Source organism: Amborella trichopoda, chromosome 7, assembly GCF_054954075.1.
Source record: "Amborella trichopoda isolate Santa Cruz 75 chromosome 7, AtrichopodaSantaCruz75HAP2 v2.0, whole genome shotgun sequence".
NCBI lineage: Eukaryota > Viridiplantae > Streptophyta > Magnoliopsida > Amborellales > Amborellaceae > Amborella > Amborella trichopoda.
In genome coordinates, this window is record NC_142342.1 from 427,498 (window position 1) to 442,557 (window position 15,060).

The window sequence follows — 15,060 nt, forward strand, 5'->3', positions numbered from 1 at the left end:
TTTACTAATTACTGGGAACCGGCCATTGGCCAGTTCGATTTTTGAAACAACAGTGGGTTGTGTAATGCGAGAGAGGGATCTTTTTTTATGTTTGAGGAGAGAGAGAGAGATAAAGTGGATCTCATAAGAGAGAGAGAAGCAGGCTTGGATGATGATGTCTTTTGTATTGAGGGAGAAAGGATGGAGGGAGACGTTTCACCTTCCACCCTCCCTCTCTCTCTCTCTCTCTCTTGTAAAAGTGAGAAGGCATAAATGGACTCGAAAGTTAATTAGATAGCCTCAGGGGACCCCACCCACCCCACTAATTATTAAGGGCCCCTCACATGCATGCACATGGACGGACCACAACCCCTCTCTCTCTCTTTAACTCCTTCCTTTGCTACTTATAAAACTAAAAAAATTCCCCTCTCTCTCTCTCTAACTACTTCCTTTGCTACTTATAAAACTAAAAAAATTCCCCTCTCTCTCTAACTCCATCCTTTTCTACTTATAAAACTAAAAAATTTAAAATTAGAGAGAGAATAAGAAACATGAATGGGTGGGTGGTGGGTCCACCTCGTTGCCGGTTGTCCACGCAGCCCCATTGATTCCCCAAGCCTTCCTTCGAGGTGGTCGTCCCCCTCTCTCTCTCTCTCTCTCTACAAAACACATGGCCCACCACCCTTTTTCTCACTACAAATTCATAGTCCCCATAACATTCCTGTCTCTGTGTGCGTACGAAATCCTACCCTACCTCTCATTACAAATTCCTAGTCCCATACCCCCCTCATTATTCACCTCTCTCTCTCTACCAATATATAACAAAATAAATAAAATATTTTATAAAAATAAATATATATATATAATAAAATTATTTATTTTTAATACATAAAGATCACCATCATCATTGATCATTAGATTTCAAGTTAGACGTTTGAGGATGCGTCATTGTAAAGAACAAACTCAAAATCAAAATTTATTTATCATGAAATTTCATATCTAAAAATGGTCGTGACATCCTTGATACTCTTGTAACATATAATTCTATTCATAAATTCTATCCTTTTTCTAAACATCCTTTTGCTTTTCTCTTTGCTCTCAAACAAATATGAACAACGTGAAAGGGACTTTCTATTATGCTGAGAAGATGCCACGTTTTCTTTTTATTTTTTTTATAAAGCATTAATGAATGATGTGAATGGAGCTTAGGACCTCCTAAAGTAGGTGCCTCAACTCCTTTTTTATCTGGTGTCCCCAATCGCCGTGTTAAAGGGTCTCACCCGTATTACTACAGTAACCAGTGAAATTGCTGTTGTCGTGCGGACCCTTACATATATGAGTTTAGTAAGGAAAAGTATATGGTGAGTTGGCTCATTTGCGTGTTCATTTGGTTTTGAACGATATAGGGACCAAAACGCTTTTCAAATTTATTTCCCCCCCCCCCCCCCCCCCACCTCGTATCTATAAATTTGAAGCTCCAAAAAGCTCAATTTATTATTGAACAGGTAGTTTTTATTTTTTAACATGCATTGAAAAATCATCGATTTGGATTGGGAATTAGTTGGGATTAACCCAGTTCATGGTTAGAACTAAAAAATGGTATGATATAGGCGGTCGGGATCAACCGAATCACCCGGTTTCCACTCATTTTAATTTTTATTATTTTTTTTAATTTTTACATTTGAATAGTATTTAATTTATTTAAACCGATCCTCATACCAGATACCAGTCCCATTTGGCCTAGATAACCAGGTCTAGAAAAACAATTAGAACACTGTAAAAGTAAAATAGACAAAATTCTTTTTCCAAATGATGATGGCGGTGGTCCAAGGGATTACCGTGTGATTTTGATATCAATGGGTTCCACACCAAACCGATGGACGTTGGTGATGTCATATCCATTGCCCTCCAGTCATCCAGTCCATTGGTTGGATGATGAGACTCTTGACCAAAACTTCTATATGCCTATAGCTTCTACGTCGTCATCAAGATTACCACGTACCTCTCTTCATTACAGTATATTATATTGCAAAAAGTCTATGTAAGGTTATAACTTTATAATACAGGAGTAAGTTTAAACTTCAAAAATCATGGAGAAAAGACAGTTTTGAAGTTGGAAAACCTTCCCAACCTCGAGATTTATGATTTAAAAAACAATAATTTCAAGTCTTAAAGTACACATTTTTCATATATTATAAGCTTCTTCATAATGTATCTTTGTATGTAATGAATGGGTGATACGACTCATTTCCAATGATCCATATCGAGGGACACATAATGTAGTTTCAATGCTAGAAAATCTTGCGAGGGTTGCTAATTATAAGATTTAAAGTTTTAAAAAAAGTACAAATCAAGACTAGCAGTAAAATGGCAACAAAATTACTAGTAATAATTGTTTGATCTAATTGGAATACTAAACCAGCAAAAAAATTACTATTAATCAAATAATTTATATTAATTTAGAATATTTGTTGTCATCTCACTATCAATTTTTAATCACGATTAGATTGTGCAAATATTTTTATCGATTGATGACTAGTGTTTGAAAAAAATGATCCGGCCTCTAAAACCTTCCAAGGGTTGGTTTCAAGTAATTGGTAAATCTGATGGTTAGACCAGCCTAATTGGGCAAGTCCCATCCAGTAAAAAAAAGTGTTAAAAGAAAATAAAAAATATAAAAGAAATAAAAAATTGAAAAATAATAAAAAATATATTTAAAACATGATGGAACAAAACACATCCAAACGAAAGTTGAAAACTAGTGAAAAATGGATTTTTAAAAAAGTGCGGTTTGTATAGAACCGAGGCTCTAAACAATCAAATTGGAGCCCACCATCAAATAGTGTCGAGAAATGTGATTTCGATTCTAGAAATCTTTGACTAGCCTTAAAATATATTTTGATCTTTACTTATAAAATGTAAAGCTTAAAAAATAGTGTAGATCGAGCAGATCTAAGAAAACTTGAATAACTTAAAAATTGACAGTCCAAAAATGCGTTATAAGATGCACTATTTGAAAAACTTGAAATCCATTTTTTCTCAATTCCATGCATCTTGATGTTGAGATGATCAATTTGAGGATATTTGGACATTAAAACAACATTTTTCTAGTGAAATTTTTGAGGTAGGCTCTAATTTGATTGTTTAGAGCGTAGAGTCTATATAAACTTTTCTCTTTTAAAAAATCAAGATTTGTTTTCAAGTGAATTGTTTAAATTATTCGAAAAATGCAAAGAGTAAAACTAAGTATTTACGGTCAAAACACTTTTCCGATTGTTAAAATGATAAAAAATATTTAAAATTATATTATAAAAAACCTATTTTAATAATTTTATATAATATTATTAATTTTTTTTAAAATAAGTAACCAACCAATTTTAGGTCTAACCGGCCAGTTCCGATCTGACTTGCCGGTTCAACATTCACGGACGGATGAGAGAGGGGAGGTTTCCCATAATTTTTTACAAATGCAAAGATTAAAGTGAAGTTTGAGTGTGTGTGTGTGTGCACGTGTGGCAGGTAATCTCTTAGATTCTCCCTCTTAACTCCTTCTCCTTCCCCTTCTCCTTTAATCACTCTCTCCTCCCCCTCTCCCTCTCCCTTGACACTTATCTCTCCGTCCTGGATTACAGTCCCTCGATTCGATTTCCGGCCATCTTGTCGTAATCCGACAGGCCACTGACGAATTTCCGGCGGCCTTAACCACTAGAGTCTTGCTTTTTGTTTCTGATTGCAGTCTGGTCGCTGATTGATTCCTCCTCTTCTTGGTAATTTGTGCTTACTGTATCATGTCTCTTGTTTAACCAGGGTTTCACTTTTGGTTGCGATAACCCAGTTAAAAATCGGGTTGATTTTCCGGTTATTTTTGTTTTTCCTACGAATCGGGGGTTAGTTATAAGATCCGGTTTACCCCCATCGATTTCACGGCCTGAAATCCAATCCCCTGTGATAGCCAAAGAAAAAAAAAAAAACCAGATAGAAATATCTTGTTTTTCCGGCTGTTTCTCGCCCGGAAAACCTCAAATTTTCCGGCCATCTGTTGCCGGATCTTCAACCAGATTAAGCGGCTATGGTGAAGAACGAGGGCTGCGTCCTCTCACCTCTGAGCAAGCGGGATAGGCCGTCGTCTCATCAGAGGAGCTGGTACGTGTTTACCTGCATGCTTGAATTAACCAAGAAAACCACCAATCTCATTGATCCTCAAAATCCAGAGCTAAAATCACTGTATCATCATAGATATCTAATAGATGACCATGGCCGTATCAGTAAGAGGAATCATAACTTTAACGATATAGCTGAGAAGAAGCATCATGGTGGTTGTGGTGATAGAGATTATGATGATGGCCATGAATCATCATCAAATGACTCTCTCCTACCTGGCCTCCATGACGACATAGCCCTCAACTGCCTTGCCTTTGCCTCGCGATCCGATTATACAACCCTGGCCTGCCTAAACAAAAGGTTCAATTCCTTGATTTACAGTGGCTACCTCTATAGCTTGCGTCGACAAATGGGTATTCTTGAGCACTGGGTTTATTTGGTTTGTGATTTGAGGGGGTGGGAAGCCTTTGATCCAAAGAGGCAGCGATGGATGAGACTCCCAAGAATCCCATGTGATGAATGCTTCCACTATGCAGACAAGGAATCGCTTGCAGTTGGCACCGAATTGCTCGTTTTTGGACGTGAATTGTTGGGTTTTGTTATTTGGAGGTATAGTTTGCTTTCTCAGACTTGGTCGAGAGGCCCAGCTATGAACCTTCCTCGATGCTTGTTTGGGTCAAGCAGTTACGGGGAGTTAGCTATAGTTGCAGGTGGGACTGATAAAAATGGGGCCTTTCTCAAATCGGCCGAGCTCTACAATTCAGAATCAGGGCGATGGGAGGCTCTTCCTGATATGTACTCACCTAGAAAATTGTGCTCTGGGTTTTTCATGGATGGTAAGTTCTATGTGATCGGTGGGCTAGCAAGCCACACCGAGTCCTTAACTTGCGGGGAGGAGTATAATCTCCAGACTAGGACATGGAGGAGGATCGAAGGGATGTACCCGGGTTCCAACAGCCCAACCCATGCTCCCCCTCTTGTCGCGGTGGTGGATAACCAATTATATGCAGTGGAGTATTCAACGAATGTTGTGAAGAAGTATGATAAGAGCAATAACAGTTGGAGTGTCTTGGGGAGGTTGCCTGTTCGAGCTGACTCAACGAATGGTTGGGGATTGGCCTTCAAGGCCTGTGGAAAAGAGTTGCTTGTTGTTGGGGGCCAGAGAGGAGCGGAGGGGGAGAGCATCGTGCTCAACTCGTGGTCTCCGAGCTCGTCTGGGGTTGATGGGGGATTGGAGTGGAAAGTTCTTGGGGTCAAGGAGCATGCTGGTGTGTTTGTTTACAATTGCGCTGTGATGGGTTGTTGAAGTGACGAAAAAAAAAACCCATTTTCCGATACTGAATGGGTTCTTCTAAGCTCTTACTGTCTTGATTCTGATATTCCCTGCCCTATGGGTAACTTGCTTTCCGCAATTTGACAAAAGCCATGTCATTTATTTCCGATTCATTCTCTGAATCCAGATTCAGGAGGCTACTTGTTTTGCCTTGGTATTATCTCCAATCGTACACTTTTCTTTTTCTTTTTCTCTTTCTTTTATTTTCTGCTCTTCTTTTCCTTTATATTCCCAAAATCTGTATTTCAGAACAGTGCTGACTCGTTGATTCTACGAACTCCGTGGCCTCAGTGGGAATGTAGAAGCTAAAGTATAGCACACAAAGATGCACAAGGATAGTATGATTAAAGAAATGTCAAGATAAGAAGAGCCATATTTTTTGGCCAAATTAATGATATCCATGGAACTTGGCTTGTGTTTTGTTATTATTGTACCCTTAACCAATATACTTGATGGAAGATCTGTTCCAAGAAATCTCTATATTCTTAAATTTGGTATCGTTGCGTTGATTTTTGTTTCCTTTTTTTTAGCATTGACAATTTTGGGTTTACCATTGTGTTTTTTGAATCATTTTGCCTGGTTGGCCTATGTGTTTCTGCTATTCTTAGTGCCATTGATGTGATTTGGTCGTGTGCTTGATGATACTGTAAAATATCTACTTTTGCTCCTTAGTTCATGAAATTGAATAACTTGGTTGCGCGTCACCTTGACAATAAATAAAGGAGCCTTGTTTTTGGCCTAATCAGACATATATTGGCATATATGCTCTTATAAATTGTTATCATCTTTTTGCCAGTCCTGGCCAACATACCTTGATGGTTGCTCTGTTTTTCTTTAGCACATGGTATATTGTGGCTTAAATTTCATATCTCTGGGTTGAGTCATTTCTTTTCCTTTTGGATGGAGAGTTACGTGTGCCTACTAACAAGCACCTATAGCTCCTTGGTTGAGGGTCAGTATTGTAACCAAGTTCAGCCAAAAAAGGAAGAGTTATGTGTGCTTAATGCTGTTTTGTCATGTAAACTGAGTGGGCCATGTCATGTTTGCGTTGCAAATAATACAGCTAATGTGGATTTAACTATTTGTTCTTTGATGATATTCTAGAATCTATACTTTTTCCCTTTACTACATCAAATCAAGTAAATTTAATCTTCATATTGGTGTATGTCTTCCAATTATTAACATATGTGCGTACAATTTTACATATATGCAAATATCTCTCTGTGCACATATTCTCCTGCTCCCTCACTCATGGGTCTCAATGAAGTGCTGAGAAGTGATTACAATAACCTATGATTTCGATATGACCTTACTATCATATTTTGATATCTGATATTTCAAATGCACATTTCCTCACTCTTCAAATGCACACCAGTGAGCTTAGGTGCGCTTTTGCCATCAAGCTTGGCACCAAGTACCCTTCCGTAGTTTTCTGTGTTGTTGATATGCATCCAGTTAAGTTTCTAGTTTTTCGCTTTTATTCCGGAGCTTCTTCATGGAGCTTTTGTATTTTATTCCAGAGCTTCTTCATGGCAACAATTCAGATTTCAGGATCAAGTGCATTGTGTCCCCAGTCCATCGAAGAAGCACTCATCTCTGTTTCGTTTTACCGTTTTACCTCCACCGAAATGGAAATTCACTGCCTTCTTATCTTTAGACTCTTAGAAGGCTATCACTAGGAGCTCACATTTTGAAGGTCACATGGTTGCAGGCTTCCTGATTTATAATAAGTGTACCAACTCAGATTTGATTTATGTTATGTTTATATATAATCTTTTCTTTTTCCTTTTCGTTCTTTGCTTCCAGATACAATATGAATTGAGCTCCTCTCCCAAATTGGGTGCCAATCCGGGAGTGCATTTGGATAGGTATGGAAACAACCAGTTTCTTGTTCTTACTGCATGAATGCTTAGATTTCCAAAGAATTGATCTTTAACTCCCAAAGAATTGATTTTTAATTCCTAACACTAATTAATATAAACTAATTCCTGGAATTAGTGTTGTAAGAAGACTTGCAGAAATGTATGGCATGGGTATCGAAACAACCAGTTTCTTGTTCTTGTTGAATGAACAATACTTATATTTTCAAACAAGTGGTATTTAGTTCCTAACATTGTTTATTACTGCTTCAAAGCCTGACGTGATATTCTCTTTTGTCATGAAAGCTTTGTCCACTTTTACTTTCATACTGGTTTATATATTACTAGCCTGTGGTTCCATAATTGGGATCAATGTGATAGTGCAAACCATTTAATTGCAACAATGGTTCATCTAAGTGTCCTAACATGTCTTTGTGATTGATTGATATTTCGCTGAACATTAAATTCGAAACTTTAGTGGGTTGTGGACGTAATAGTAGTGTGTGTGCGTGTCAGTCCTCAAGTTATCCAACTTGCATATTAAAACTTCTGTGCAGTGAGAAAAACGGATTAGAACTTTGCAGACTCAAGTTGCATACTCAAAACACTTTTAGGGTTCTTCTTCTTGTACTCTTTTACTGGTAAACACAGAAATTGTGCTTCATACTCCTTGAAAAGAGATGCGCATACCTATTTTTGACAAAATATTTGGGGTTGAGGGATCTGCTACATTTGCCAAGGTCAATGAGAAGATTACATGATAATACAAAGATAACATTTGGCATATAATTATGCGTTATGCATGTTAGGTCGCATTAGTGCCTTTTGACAGCCAAATCTTAACCCTTAATCAAGTACCCAAAGAATAAAAAATTATGTATTGCTTTGTTAAGCTTTTACATCATACAATGCAAGATGATCCTAGCAAAATATATTTTGCTTGAACAAGGGCATTTCTTGTGAACGAATCCAGGATAGCCTCCCTGTATTAGTGCAAGACATGGAATACCTACCCACATGTGCGTTGTTTATAACGTGGAATTCATTTACAATTCAAAGCAACTTCATTGTAGTGAAGAGGCTTTGTTTGTGAAACTAGAAAGTTTGTTTCTTGCCTGTGCAGTGGGCAGAATTGTGGAATTTATTTACAATTTCAAAGCAACTTCATTGTAATGAAGAGGCTTTGTTTGTGAAACTAGAAAGTTTGTTTGAGTTGTGGTTATTTTGCAACGTTGATTATATCTAAACTGTGATGGTTTTAGTTTCAACTCTTATTCATGTGGCTAAATCATTATACAAAAATGTATTTATATATGATTTTGATGTTTTTGATGATGATGATGATTTATGAGTTTTACTTATCGTATGCTCTATTTTCTATTTTCACTTTGTTTAGATTTTTCGGAACTATTTCTAGCTATAAATCAGATTTTCCCAAATTCCATCTATTGTATATCTTTTACATCTTTATTAGACTATGGTGAGTTTACTTTTTGTTGCTTTTTGTCATTCTTTTTTGTAATTTTTTTGCCATATTTAGCCCTTTTTATACTTGTACATAACTTGGGTGAGGCCACTCGGACTCGCCCGAGTTACTTGGCTAGGGCAGGGGCCGAGTCCCTAGTGTTTTGTGCATGCTGCATTGGAGGGGATCTTCACCCTTTATTCTTTCCTCATTCGATATCTTTTGTTCAGTCCCATGTATGTTGCTGGTTGTAGTTTATGTTTTGGATGGATTTCAAGAATGTAGCATTCACTGCATGTGTTTGTATCTAGCTTTTGCTTCTATATTTATGTGTGAGAGAGAGAGCATTTGAGATAATCTGGCAAATTGGGGCATTTTATTATTAATCATGAAAATCATACGAAGTAGAGTTCGTTTTTCTTTTATCTTGGTTTAACTGTCCCAACCCCTGAAAATAACAGTAATTATCTCATTTTTCTAAATTGTCAATCCACAGCCATCATTCTGGTCTCAAAAAGCCATTCAGAATGCAAAATATTTATCAAACAAGTTATCATCAAATAAAAATCTGGATTTGCGATTCGTAGGAAAATAAATCCCATCTGCTCGTGTCCCTTTTCTTTGTTTGTTACTGTGGAATTGAATTTGAGCTTAAGACTTGTGTCTCATGGGAGTTCCTCTCTCCCTTCCACCCTATCTTGATGCAGTTGAAAATTCACCGGCAAAACAATCGTGTTTTAGAAAGAGAAGCAAAAACACTAAAATAAAATCAGCAAGAAGAAAATATAGATTCGGGAGTCGAGACCTCCTCACATACCATCAAGAGTAACTCTAACTCCAAAATATGATTCTTATATATTAATCTAAAAATCCACCCACATCTCTAAAAAAAAAAAAAAAATTTCCTAGCTCCCTAATCTTGATATGCATAATTCTGGACTTTTTTTTATTTTTGATAAGGCCCTCTCTTTCTCTGAGATACTCCCTCCAGCCCCCACTTTGGTGGCATGAGAGAGGGATGGAATGTCTATTGAGAAAGTTTCAGCTAAGATTATAAATAAACCTATACTCAGGGCATAGCCATGAGAGAGAGATAGTGGTGGAACCATTATTTTAGGCGAGGCAAATAGTCATTGGGTTGTATGCACCATCTATCGAGTCCTTTTTTTTTTTTTTCGGTTAAGTATCATCCAGTCCTTTGGGTAGGAACCAATGCAAAAAACAACAGAAAATGGACCACACCACATGGATAAAGAATATATTGCTTTTTAAAACATGGAAAGGGAACAAAAGGAGAGCAACACATAAAGAAAAGAGGCCTAATCTCTCTCTAGGTGCCATGCCTTGGCATCTCATCACTTTTGCATCCTTTGTAGGATTCTAAACTCCCAACTCAACTGTACAATGGAAATGAAAATCTGTCGAGGAGAAGTAAAAGGGGCTGGGGCCGTCCTGGTAGCACCCCACACCCTAGTCACTTTATTGTAATTTTCATTTCCATTGATATCATCATGCTAATATTTTCAAAAAAACTAACTCCTAAATTATTTAATAAATGGATAGGAGCGTGTCTTCTCCATTGAATTATCCAAAAAAAAAAAAATCTATTTAAGAGAATAAATATTTAAGATTTTATTTATTTCTAATCAATTTTAAGAAGCTTGTCAAAATGTACATGATCATCAATAGCTTAAAACTTTAAAATGGGGAAAATGCTAAATAGTTGATAAATGAAGTGTATTTTGATAAATTTGTCCAAAAAAGTAAAAAAAAAACCTTCAATTCCTATAATTTAGGTACATCATATCATCTTAAACTCTACACTCCATGCATGCAAAGCAGTAGGAACTATAAATAGTGAAAAAAACATTTTGAATTAGTTAAGATTGATGATCAAGAAGTACCTAAAAATGATTGTTTTCGATATCTTGGGTTAATAATCGATTGGAATGGAGAGATTAGGGAAGATGTCATGCATAGGATTAGAATTAGGTGGACGAAGTGAAGATGTGCTTCTAGGGTCTCATACGAATGCCCATACCAATCAAATTGAAAAGAAGTTCTATAGAATGACTATATGACCATCTATGTTTTATAAGATAGAATGTTGGGTAGTCAATAAACAATATATCTACATAATGAGTATGACTAAGATGAGGATTTTGAAACAGACGAGTGGCAAGATAAAAAAGGATAGAATTCAAAAAGAATATATTCGAGTGAATTTAGTGGTGGCTCCAATAGGAAATAAGATACGGGAAAATAAACTTAAGTAGTCTAGCCATGTGCAACGTCGACCTGAAAACACAGTAGTTAGGAAGGGTGATTTTGTTCAAGTGGAAGGCTCTAAAAAAACAAGGGGAAAGTCTACCCGAAAAAAAATGGATGGAAGTTGTGAGAAGATATTTGGTGACTTATAGTCTAATTGAGAGTATGACATTTGATAGAGTGGAATGACATGATCATATCGTTGACTCCAAATAGTTGGGATATCTCTCTGACGATAATGATATTTTTTTTTTTCTTGAAATGCATGATTTTCAAAAAAACTTTAAAATCCCAGAATTTTTAAGAAAATGGAATGTTTACAACATTTAATCAATTTGCAAAAAAATCTTTTTGAAGAACTTTTGAAACTATTTTAAATTTATTTTCTTTGTTACTTTGATGATTAATAGTGGCTTATGGAGTATAAATCTTTTTGGGCAGGCTTAGCAAAGAAAGATAACGAAAAATTATTAATACTAGTTCTTTAGTTTATCTTTTTTTTTTTTTTGTTCTTATTGGAAGTTAAAGTATTAACCCGTCTAACACTGACATACATATACTCTATTGTTTTTCAGCTCCAAATTTTTTAGTCAAGCACAAACCAGTAACCTTTTAGGAGTGAAATTCACAGACACGTAACTAACAATAATATGCATGTGTGTCTGTATGAAGGCGTATGTCCAAGGACCTTAATTTTCTTACTTATAACATGGTGTGTCTTTCTGAGAATTTCATTAGGAAACCCTTATAGTGGATTCATACTCATATGATTTATATGTTTGTAGGTCAATTGTGCTATGATGAAGATCAAACGGCTATTAATTAACTAATATTGCAGACAATGCCAATTCTTGTCAAGCTATAATTAATATGTAATATTATAATTAGCACTTCATGTACTGAATGGGTTTTAGTTTTATACTAAAAGCCAGTCAACCACATAAGAGTATGGGATCGGCTTTTGTTTTTAAAACACCTCAATGATTTGGTATATGGAGTATTGAACCGGCCTTGTAATCTATACAAAATTGAAAAACGAGGCCGGTCTGACATTCCAAGTGTCTAACCGGCTTCGTCCTCTAAAGAACATTTAGTATCAAGTGGGTAACCCAAGTGGAGGACCCACTCCACCTTATGAAAAAAATTTGTTTTTTACAACAAGGATATTTTCATCCGAACTACCTTATATTCTTCTTTGGGCGGTGGCTCAAAAAAAAACCAGTAAATGGTTATCATAATGATTAGGAAAGTATGGGCTATGGTTATTAAATCGAAAAGGCTAAAATAAAGCTAAGACTTTATGGAAAAAAAGTAAAGCTTTGATTCAAAACTCATTGAAAATTATAGTTTTAGTGTCGAAAAATCTTTAAATCGATCTTCTCAACTTTAATCATTATGGTTTTTTTTTTAAATTAGGATTTTAACTCCTAAAATAGGGTATATTGTAACACATTATCTACGCTCTCCATTTTCATTAGATTGGTACTACTTTTTGAGCTACACATTTCATAATCATGAAAAGAAATAGATTTTAGAGGCATCTTAGGGATTTTTCATGCTCAAAGTGTTTTTAGGCAAGAATTCGAAGTGAGGCTCTACTTCTTTTTCATTAAGCTTAAGCCTTAAAGAAACTGCCCGATCTGACTCGAAAATTGGTGGGGCTGTCCCAGTTTCTTGAATATATCGTGAACCGGGCGATTCTCGATAGGAACAGTGAATCGGGCGACTCCCGTTAGGAACAGGCTAATCAGGCCCTATCGTTTGACGTTTTTGTTATTTTTAAATTTTTTATTATGTTATCAATTTTTTATTTTTATTAGCCTATTCTCTCAGCTGGATCGTCAATCCGGCGATTCACCAGCACGTACCGGTTTCTCATCCACCCTGCCTAACCGAGTTTTTTAAATATTGCTTATCAGTAAGATCAATAAAGTCTTGGAGGGTAGGCCTGGAAACTATGGTCCTGGAGGTGTACTTCCAAGGCTACCACTTTTATATTTAGTTTTTAACAAAGAATTGTGTGTTTGAAATAGAATATTGCATTGAGGTAATCACCAAAACGAAAGGAATATTGAAATCAGGCTTTGGTGCAGGGGTTTTTTTGTTTTGTGGGTGTTAGACGATATATTAGTAAGGCGTGTCAGCTCCTTTTCATCTTTCCTGCCACTCAAACCACTTTCGGTTGTTTTGCCCCCTCTCTCTCCGTATGTTGAATTTGCAATAAATCCGATTAGGAGACAAATCCGACTACAATAATAATCCCACAAAATAGAAAACTCTCTATAGAAAACTTTAATATCTTGTAATATACGAGATAAGAAACTCAATATATAGTTTGTATAACTTTCAACACCCCTCTTCAAGTTGGTGCGTAGATATCAATAGAGCTCAACTTGGACAATATTTGATGAAACTTTGTCTTTACAATAATTTTGGTAAATATGTCGGCAAGTTGGTCTTCACTTTGAACATAAGGAGTACAAATAATATTTTACTAGACCTTTTCTCTCACAAAGTAACAATCAATTTTTATGTGCTTGGTTCTTTCATGAAAAATTGGATTGGATGTTATATATAGCTGCTTGATTATCACAAAACATCTCCATTGGATTGACCGTTGGGAACCCCATATCTTTAAGTAGGTATTTTAGCTACATCAATTCACTTGTAGATGATGCTATCACTCTGTATTCGGCCTTTGCATTGGATCAAGAAAGTTCATTTTGTTTCTTGCTTTTCTAAGTAATAAAGTTTCCTCCAGCCAATGTATAATAGCCGGTAGTGGACTTCCTATCAATTGAACTATCTGCCCAGTCAGCATCAGAATAACCAATAATATTAATGTAACCGTTCGGTTTCAACCAAGCACCTCTGTCGGGTAACGACTTAAGATATTTGAAAATTTTATCAACAGCCTCCATATGACACGATCTAGGAGACTGCATAAATTGGCTCATAAGACTAACAACATACATTATATCTGGTCATTTTATAGTCAAGTAAATCCATATGCCTACAAGTTTCTGAAAGCGGTCCACATCTTCAAGAGGTTTTTCATTTGTTAAATTAAGCTTGCAATTAATGTCAACGGGTTTGACTCCCAATTCAACAGTTTCTTTCAACATATCTAATACATATTTCCTTTGAGAAATGAAGAGTTTATTTTTTTTTAATGTGATACTTTAATGCCAAGAAAATATTTTAGTTAACCAAAGTCCTTGATGTCAAATTTCTTGTGAAGATAATTTTTAAATTGTATGATTTTTTCTTTATCGTCGCCTGTAACGATAATATCATCAATATAAATGAGTACAATTGTTGCACCTGAAATCCCCTTTTTTACAAACATTGAAGAATCGGTGAAACTTTTAAGAAACCCGACACTTATCAAAGTTGAACTGAGTTTGGCGTACCATGCGCGAGGTGATTGTTTAAGTCCATACAATGCCTGCTTTAATTTGCATACAAGACTTTTTTCATTTTCTTTAGAATGGCCTGGAGGAAGACTCATATAAACTTCTTCTTCAAGGTTACCATGTAATAAGACATTTTTAACATCCATCTGATGCAGAGACCACCCACAAATAACTGCTATAGACAAAAGAAGACGAACAATATTCATCTTGGCAACTGGTGCAAGAGTTTCTTTATAGTTAACTCCATGAGTTTGGGTAAATCATTTGGCTGCCAATCTGACCTTATGTCTCTCAACAAACCCATCACTATTATATTTGATTTTATAAATCCATCTACATCCAATTTTTTTATTCCCTTTAGGTTGCTTGACAATATCCCAAGTATGGTTCTTGTCAAGTGCTTGAAGTTTTTCTTTCATGGCCTTCCTCCACACAGGTTGAGAAATAGCATTTTAAAAATTGACTGGCTTAGAATTATTAGAAATAGAATTCAAAAAAGGAAAATAGTCAGGATAGATATTTTCATAAACAATATGATTTTGAACAGGATAAGAAACTGCATAGTAAGTATACAAATCTTGAAGTTGAGATGAATATTAAAAAGTACGAGAAGATGTACGCATGGGGGGATCAGGTGGG

The 15,060-nt window shown here is 35.9% G+C and overlaps 1 protein-coding gene across 1 annotated transcript; it reads left to right on the top strand.

The window, feature by feature from the left end:
* Positions 1-3,476: 3,476 nt before the first annotated feature.
* On the top strand, positions 3,477-5,887 carry LOC18444258 (Galactose oxidase/kelch repeat superfamily protein). Its single transcript, XM_006854433.4, has 2 exons — positions 3,477-5,567; positions 5,663-5,887. The coding sequence occupies exon 1, from the start codon at positions 4,049-4,051 to the stop codon at positions 5,384-5,386; it is 1,338 nt and encodes a 445-aa protein (XP_006854495.1). The 5' UTR covers positions 3,477-4,048; the 3' UTR covers positions 5,387-5,567; positions 5,663-5,887.
* Positions 5,888-15,060: the final 9,173 nt, after the last annotated feature.

What these genes read in the sequence shown, in the direction of transcription:
- LOC18444258 (XM_006854433.4), top strand. Translation starts at nt 4,049, where the DNA reads ATGGTGAAGAACGAGGGCTGCGTCCTCTCACCTCTGAGCAAGCGGGAT.